The sequence below is a fragment of the Erinaceus europaeus genome, chromosome 16 (assembly GCF_950295315.1).
Source record: "Erinaceus europaeus chromosome 16, mEriEur2.1, whole genome shotgun sequence".
In the NCBI taxonomy this organism is placed as follows: domain Eukaryota; kingdom Metazoa; phylum Chordata; class Mammalia; order Eulipotyphla; family Erinaceidae; genus Erinaceus; species Erinaceus europaeus.
Window position 1 is genome coordinate 72,275,835 of NC_080177.1, and position 9,419 is coordinate 72,285,253.

Sequence of the window (9,419 nt, forward strand, 5' to 3'; positions counted from 1 at the left end):
GGATTATATAGATGCATGGACTTAGAAATATACAGAGAAATATATCTGATCAGGATAATTTCATTTCAATTTGGTTGGTATTGGTACCAGAATGGATAGAGTTGTTTTTTTAAAAAATAATAATAACTTATTTGTTTGCTTTGATAAGACAAAGAGACATTTAGAGGAAAGGGAGAAAGCAAGAGATACACACCTGCAATGCCCATTGCAGGAAGGGACAGAGGGATCAAACTCAAGTTTTTGTGCATGAACCACTGCCCAGCCCCATATAGTGTTATTTTAAATATTTATTATTTTTTTAAATTTTTTATTATCTTCATTTATTGAATAGAGACAGCCAGAAATCAAGAAAGTTGGGGAAGATAGAAAGATAGAGAGACACCTGCAGCACTGCTTCACCATTTGCAAAGCTTTCCCCCTGCAGGTGGGGACTGGGTGCTTGGACCCAGGTCCTTGAGCACTGTAACACGTGCGCTCAACCAAGTGCGCCACCACCTGGCCCCAACATCTATTACTTCAGCGGCATTTTATTATGATTATTAATATCCTAGAATTGTCTTTCCAAGCCACATACTCTATGAGAAATATAATAGACAGGGAGAATAGTAAAGATACTTTCAAAGAAGAAATAAGAATTATGAGAGCTGAATCCTGGAAATGGAGCATTTGTTTCAATAGAAGTATCCTTTGTCTTGATTTTTTTTTCTTTGGTACAGACTTCCACCTATCAATCTGGACTATGGATGTGGTCAATAAATCCACTGTTTCTGAATTTGTTTTGCTGGGACTTTCTAATTCCTGGGAACTACAGATATTTTTCTTCATGGTGTTTTCGCTGTTTTATGTGGCGACAATGGTGGGTAATAGCCTCATAGTCATCACAGTTATAGCTGATTCTCACCTCCACTCTCCAATGTATTTCCTGCTTACCAACCTTTCCATCATTGATATGTCCCTTGCTTCCTTTGCCACCCCTAAAATGATTACTGATTACATCACTGGACACAAAACCATCTCCTTTGACGGCTGCATCACACAGATCTTTTTTCTCCACCTTTTTACTGGTACTGAGATAATTTTGCTTATGTCTATGTCCTTTGATCGGTATATTGCGATTTGCAAGCCTCTGCGCTATGCTTCAATCATGAGCCCCCAGGTCTGTCTTGCCCTTGTGGTGACTTCCTGGGTTGTGGGAGTCATGCATTCAATGAGTCAGGTGATCTTTGCTCTCACATTACCCTTCTGTGGTCCCAATGAGGTAGACAGCTTTTTCTGCGACCTCCCAGTGGTATTCCAGTTGGCTTGTGTGAATACTTATGTTCTGGGTCTCTTTATGATCTCAACAAGTGGCATAATTGCTTTATCCTGCTTTATTCTTTTATTCAATTCTTACGTGATTGTCCTGGTCACTATTAAGCATCATTCTTCAGGAGGCTCTTCGAAGGCTCTTTCTACCTGCACAGCGCATTTCATTGTTGTCTTCATGTTCTTTGGACCATGTATCTTCATCTATATGTGGCCTCTACACAATTTTCTGATAGACAAGATCCTGTCTGTGTTTTATACCATCTTTACTCCCGTTCTCAACCCAATCACCTACACTTTGAGAAATCATGAAGTGAAGACAGCCGTAAGTAAACTTAAGAACAGGTTTCTAAATCTCAACAAGGCAGGTCCTTTGAGTTATTTTTAGTTGTAACTTCTAGCTCTATTCAAATTTGAGTTTTAATCTCCTAGAAATGAAGTGCCACAGCTTTTGTGTACACAGTGTTGGTCACAGTAACGGTGCCAGGCTCATTTCTGTTGTTATTTTCCTTTTGTATATACCTTTTTTATTATAGTTATTTATTTATTTATTGGATAGAGACAGCCAGAAATCAAGAGGGAAGTGGGTGATAGAGTGGGAGAGAGACACCTGCAGCCCTGCTTCACCACTCGCAAAGCTTTCCCCCCACAGGTGGGGACTAGGGGCTCAAACCCAGGTCCTTGAGTACTGTAAAGTGTGCACTCAGCCAGGTATGCCACCACCCAGCCCCTCTGTTGTTCTTTCCAAACTATAGTTGCTAAAATTTGTTAGCAAGCAAGGTAATCTTGTGTTGAAACTATTCTCCAGTACTTGTTTAAGATACATTTTAAATTTTTAAAAGGCAAGTTGACAAAAGGAGTTATTTGAAGAAGCAGAGTATCCATAAAAATTCTAAAATTTTTATTTTATTCATAAAATTTTATTTTATGAATATTCCAGTTAAGAAATTCAATTTTGTACCACAGGAAATAGTGTAGAGGTATAATTCTAGATTTGAAAGATGAGGTCCTGAGATCAATCCTTAATACTGCATATACCAGAGTGTTCTCTTTCTCTTGCTGTTGTTTCTCTCTTCCTCTCTAGCTCATGAAATAAATAACATAAATATTTTTAAAAGAGGAGATTTGATGTCAGTAATCTATTCACTGGGGGGAAAAAAATCAAGAGAAATGAGAAAATGATGTGTAGATTAGGGCCGAGGGTAGATAGCATTAGTTATGCAAAGAGACTCTCATGCCTGAGGCTCCAAAGTCCTAGGTTCAAGCCTCTGCACCACCATAAGCCAGAGCTGAACAGTGCTCTGGTTTTAAAAAAAAGTATAGATTTAAAAACTAGGAAATAGTGGAATTTGCATACAACTAGCAACAGAGTTATTCCTTAAGTAGGACAAATTAGTGAGATTTCTATAAGGCTTAGATTCTTCATGACGAATGAAAAACATTTGGCTCATCTATCCCTCATTCCTATTCAACATTTCAGCCAATTTGTGAGCTCATCTACTGGGGAAAAAAAATGTGTCATATATTTCATTACAAATGTTATTGAAGTCCAAAGAAAACACTAAAGTATGAAAGTACCCACCACTCACTTTTCAGAGAGTAAATAATAAATAGTCATGATTACTTTGATAAAATAGAATAAATAAAGAGCACATGTTTTCATCCTAAGTTATTATATTGTTTTATACTTCAATTAAGGTACTTTTTAGTATTTTGAATTAAAGGTAAATAATGTGTACTTAGTGTTATTTTTTCAGTTTAGTATACACATTTATGTATATAACTAATTTCTTCTTTTTTTTTCTGGCATTGCCATAGCTTCACTGTTCCAGGTTTGAATTTTTCAAATGGGGGGGGGAGAAACACCACAGAAACTTCCCTGTGGTATACCCAGTGCTCAAACCTGGATCAAGAGCAGGCAAAGTAGGTGTCCACCTAAGGTGAGCTCCCTTGCTACCCTCTGAACTCCCACCCCCCTTACTTATTTTAACTAAGAATGCTATGCTCAATATTAGTTTTATACACAAGGTGTCAGTGTCACTGACTGATAGGTACTAGAATTTCCAACAGTGAAAATCAAGAAATAGTTCTCCTGAGTGTCTTGCTTTGCATATTACCTTCTTTTGAGAATAACAAGGGAAGAGCTGTATCTTGAATTGACCAACTATAGTCATGAACTATATAGTCATCAATATATTACACAACATGTATCCATAAGAGAAAAATACCTATTGCAACCACAGTTGCTTGCTAACAAAACCACTGCTTTGTTTTTCTGTCTTTATTTAGTAACTAGAGGAAATGATTTAAGCATGCTAATTATCACTGATAAAAGAGAAATTAAGAAACTAAAATTCCTAACTTTTTGTTCTAAGCCAAATGATAAGAATATATTTCTTCTTTAGTAGCTTTTTTCTTTGATATATAATTTCCTTTCTTTTTTTTGTATTCAACAAAAAGGGAGAAACTATTGTTTTCAAGTATGTGGTATTATGTTTAAAATCCAGGCAGTTTGAATATTGTTATTAAAAATATCAATAGTATTTGAACAAGAAAGAAATGTACATAAAATGTATACAAAACAGTGATACAATTTGACTTGAAATAGAAGTATAAATGAATCAGTTTAAGTTTTGTGCAAACCTTCTCAATGGGATGTCATCTGTCTTCAGAGCTTTCATGGAGAATGCTAAAATTCAAGGACATTTGACAACATGCACAAAGGTGAATTTTTTTTTTCTTCCAAATCATTTCACAACTCCAGAGAATATTTATGGCACAGACAAAACGCATACCTATCTGATCAATGGGCATAGAGAAAATACTTAACTTTCAAACTAGAAAGCACATTTCTACTCTACAAATACGTCATGTATTTATTTGTATGCAAGTATTTTGCCAATTATTTTGGATGTTAAATTATCTTTTCCGTTGAAATTTCTCATACATCACCCTGGACTGTTTCAAACAAGATGAATTATTAAAATTTAAGAAGATAATAGAGAATCTTCTTGAGGTAAACATTTTTAAAAATCCCCAAAAGTATAACTCACCAACAGACAGCTCTGTAAGGCAAGTCAGTGGTGAGACTGAGTTGCTAGATAGTTAGGAAGACTCTGTAGCTTGAAATAGAAAAGACCACAGATAGAATTTTTCATAAAAGAGGGGAAATACTATTTTCCCTGGTGTTTGAACATGAGGAGTAAAAATAAAAGAGATCTCCACAGATTGCTTAAACTCTTGAATCTTAGCTAAGAGCTGTACATGGATGATTTTAATGTTAACATGACTGACACTTTTACTAGCTGCAAGAGCGTACACATGTGGAAAGTATGACCAAGTACACATAGCCACAAGGGTGCTTAAGTGGTAATCATAATGGTGCTGTTCATCGCCACGGCATCCCAAAATAGAAATAATATTTACAAACCATACTATTGGGTTGTTGGAACAGTCATGATGATTTTTGCATAGAAAAATATGTCATGACTTTTCTTTTTTTTTTTTTACTTTTATTTTTTTGTCATGACTTTTCTTAGAACTCAATAGATGAATAAAGCTGCTAATATAAACAGTCTGGTCTAGAAGACCTCTATTTGTTAATTTGATTGTGTGTGTGTGTGTGTGTGTGTGTGTGTGTGTGTGATTCCACTGTTCCAAGCTAGCTTTTTCATTTTTTCCCTGTTTCAGAGAGAGGAAAAAGTAAGAATCAGAGACATTACATCACTGCTCCACACCCAGAAAGCTCTCCCTGGTGCCACAGTGATCCTGTGTTATGTCTGTATTTGCATCCTGGGTTTTGCACAGGGTAAGGTGCGGTCTCTACCAGAGTTTTCACCTAGCCCTCTACTACAACATTAGAAGACCTAAATTGCCAATAACACAATTAAGGAAGTATGAACGCAAAGAATTTACTAAAAGACCATGTGATAGGCAGCTTTACCTTCTTTTAGGTGTTTGGGGAACCTTGAAGCTTGGTAATGCCAAATCTATGAACTTTAAAAAATTGTAACAGAGACCAGACAGTGGTGCTACAGGTTTCAGTGCTCATTATAAAGCACAACCTCGGTTCAAGAGCCTGGCCCCAATCTGCAAAGGAAAAAGCTTTTAAGTGGTAAGACTTTGCTACAGAGGTCTTTCTCTCTCCTTCTCTACCTCCCTCTTCCTTCTCCGCCTCTCTGTCTCTATGCAACAATCAATAAGAGATTTAAAAGAATTAATTATTGGGGCCAAGTGGTGGCACACCTGGTTGAGCACACACATTACAAGATGCAAGGACCCAGATTCAAGCCCCTGCCCCTCACCTGCAGGAAAGCTTCATAAGCAGTGAAGCAGCACTGCAGGTCTCTCTCTCTCTCTCTCTCTCTCTCTCTCTCTCTCCCTCTCTCTCCCTCTCCCTCCCCCTCTCCCTCTCCCTCTCTCTCCCCCTCTCCCTCTTCCTCTCCTTCTCTACCTCTCCCTTCCCTCTCAATTTCTCTCTGTCTATCCAAGACTAAATAAATATTTTTCAAAAAGGAATAATTATTAAAACTGTGTAGTAAATTTAAACAGAATTGCACACCAAAGAAGCAACTATTACAGTCAGATCTAATAGAAACAAAGAAAGAAAGGGAAAACTCAGGGTGAAGCTTGGATTAAGCCTTGTCTGTTATAGCAAGATCAAGGACTGGGAACAGAGAAGGGATAGAATGGGTGTTGAGAACCCAGTACATGATGCTTGAAAAGGACCAATGTTGGTGGTACGAGTAGTGTGCAGATAGCTATCACAGAAAGATAAACTGTACCCATGTAATAACTGTCTTGTAAATCATCTTTTCCCTCATAAAATAATATCTAATAATAACTGATAAATGCAAATTATAATCTATGAAGGAACTGAAGATTTGTAATGTAAATGATATTTGCTTCCAAAATTTTAAGAAAAATTCAAGATAACATATAGTATAAGATGGTGTCTGTACACTGAAGTTTAAATCATATGTGCTCTTTTGCCTGGGTTTTATACGTCCTTAACATTTTATTCATAATCTTTATTGGTTTTCTTTTTTCAAAGAAATACTCCATGTATGTAAGCCTTAGGTTCTCCAGAACCTGGACTTCCACTGAGTGTACAGGTAGAAGTTTCAGACCCAATTGTCTTTTTACCAGTTTGTTTAGTGCCAGTCCTACTCTTAATTAATGGTGTAAACTTGCATAAGAGACTTAATCTTGGTTTCTCCATCTGTAAGAGATAATAATGGCATCTACAACATAGAGTTTTTGGAAGAGCATAAGAGAAGCTTTTCATTTAAAGCACATACAATATGTTCAATATGTGTTAAATAAATCTGTTATCTAATATTATTGTGATGAATATTATATATCCTTACTTGATAGATTTGCCCATCTTTGACTAATGAATTTAGTGTCCTCTTGAAGTAACAATTGACTTGCTTAATTTTAAAGATAATTTTGTCTAGCTAATAAAATATATTGGGTGGGGGTAGACAGCATAACGATTATGCAGAGAGACTCAAGCCTGAGGCTCCAAATTCCCAAATTTAATCCCTTGCACAGACCATAAGCCAGAGTTGAACAGTGCTCTGATAAAATAATAATAATAATAGTAATAATAATAATAATATGTTTGTATATGTGAGCATAACGTGTTTCAGGTCAAATCTAAAAATTAAAGTAACTTCAACAAGAATATTACATTTGTTATTATATTCAGTTTCCTGAGAACTTATTTTTCTCATTGCTCATAATTGTTTAGAGCCAAGAGACATCCTGAATTATTGTTTAATCAGTATACAATTACTCACTTACTGTGACTTATTACTAGATGGTTTTTAGAATGTATTTCACTACGATTTTTGGTCAGAATAAAAATGAGAATTTTTTTATCCTCCACATTAATGTGGTAACCATGTAGATATGTACATAGATTAGGAAACAATTACTTAGGTAGCTAAGTGAAAAAAAATCATATAAGCTCTCTCACATGAAGTATTTAAAAAAATAATTATGTTTCTGTCTTTACTAACTTTTTTCCTTGTCAGAATTGTATTCTATTAGTTAGTTTTCAGGTAAAGAAACAAAAACAAGTGGACATACCGAGTAGATTTAGCATAGTGCACTGGATATTCACAGAATTAGTAGGAGAACTAGAGGAGTAGAAATTGGGAACAACTGCTGGGGTGTTGGGTTTGAGGATAGACCCCAGGAGTTAACCGGAACATGGTCACTGGAATCCAGGTAGACTACCACAATTCTCTTTGGCATGTCTTCATCTTGGTCACCAGCAGTCATCATAGCTAATATCAAAATCCAGTGATGAGAAGAATGGATCTTTCTTTTTAGTATATTGAAAGTTATTTCATGGCTTTGTGATCTCCATAGTTTTTAATGAAAAATGAACTGTTATTTTATTGTGGTCACTTGTCCTGATGATTTTTTTCCTGCTAATTCCACAATTTTATTTTTCTCTTTATTTAACTGAGGATATTAATATATGATTACCGTTGAATTTATTAAATTACTGTCTGCAGATCTATCTTTTTATCACCTTTGGGAGATTTTTGTAACTATAGCAGCACATGCATTTCTATTGTGTTCTTTTCCGTATCTTCTTTCTTCAGACTCTTTATAAAACGGTTGGTATACCTAGATTCTGAAACCAAAGACAACACAGCAAAAGAAAACTACTGAACATTATTTCTGACGAACTTAGATGCCAGGATCCCAAACAAAGTACCAGAAAACCATATTTAACAACTCATTAAAATCATCATATCAGGATCAAAAAGGAGTTTACTGCTGGCATACAAGGGTGGCTCAACATAAGCAAACACTAACTGTTTTACATCTTCTTTACAAAATGGAAAACTAAAATCATATGGCAATCTCAACAGACACAGAAAAAATACTTCACAAGATTCACAATGCTATCAAAGTCTCAACAAAATGTGTGAGGAACTAGTTCAACCCAACATAAACCAAATACAACAAACCCATAGCCAGCATCAGACTCAATGGAGGGAAAAACTGAGTTTTTTCTCTAAGATCAGGAATAGACAAGATCTTATTCATCTACCCACCTTGTACTATTCAATAAAGATTTGGAAGTCCTAGTGAGAGAAATTACACACAAAAAAAGATAGTAAAGGAGTTAAACTGGAAAGGAAGAAATAAAACCATCACTTCTTGCAGATATGATGATACACATTGCATATCACAAAAATTCAGTACAAAACTGTCAGAAGAAATACAGAATGAGTTAGTATAGAAAAGTGACATAATGTGGTCCGCGAGATGGTGTAGTGGGTAAAGCACTGGACTGTCAAGCAGGAAGTCTCATGTTCAATCCCCAGCAGCACATGTACTAGAGTAATATCTGGCTCCTTCTCTCTCTCCTCCTATCTTTCTCATTAACAAATAACTCTAAAATAAAGAAAAGTGGCATAATTCAAAATTAATATGCAAAATAGTACATTTTATATGCAAATAAGGGGCTAACAAAAAAATTAAAATCAAGAAAACAATCACATTTACAATCACAAGGGAAAAAGTTAAATGTGGGGAGGACTTCCAGAGACAAGGCTATGGAGTAGGAGCCATTTCAGGTAACTCTGCTGATAAACTAGGAAAATAAAGAAAAAAGAAAAATCACCTGAAAACTCAACAAAATACAACCAAGATTTCTTCATAAACTCACTAAGCCACAGCCACCAAGTTATAGATGCTACTTTGATTCCATCCTGAAATCTAGACAGATGACCTCACCAATGTGTCCCAGAACCTCACTTCTCCAAAGCTCTATAGGGAAAGATAGAAACAGACTGGACATATAGATCGACCTGTCAAAACCTATGTCCAGTGGAGAATCAATTACAGAAGCCAGAACTCCACCTTCTGCACGTCAAAAGAATGTTGATCCATACTACCAGAGGGGAAGACCTTCTCATGGTGCATCCCGTGAGTACCCTTCATTGGGGAAACTGACGATCCTTCCTAGCAGACTGAATCCACATGGATCCCAGTCACTTTCAAAGCCAGCAACAAGCAGCTCCTGACAGCTTTCAACCTGACGCTGTTGACTGGCTACGGAAGAAGGGCAAACACTAGAAGAAGAA

The 9,419-nt window shown here is 36.1% G+C and overlaps 1 protein-coding gene across 1 annotated transcript; it reads left to right on the plus strand.

The window, feature by feature from the left end:
* Positions 1 to 714: 714 nt before the first annotated feature.
* On the plus strand, positions 715 to 1,693 carry LOC103127212 (olfactory receptor 4K2). The gene has a single exon (XM_007538111.1). It carries the CDS (start codon positions 740 to 742, stop codon positions 1,691 to 1,693), a length of 954 nt encoding a protein of 317 aa, XP_007538173.1. The 5' UTR covers positions 715 to 739.
* Positions 1,694 to 9,419: the final 7,726 nt, after the last annotated feature.

Bases quoted from the DNA above. Each gene is read 5' to 3' on its own strand.
- LOC103127212 (XM_007538111.1), top strand. From the start codon at position 740: ATGGATGTGGTCAATAAATCCACTGTTTCTGAATTTGTTTTGCTGGGA.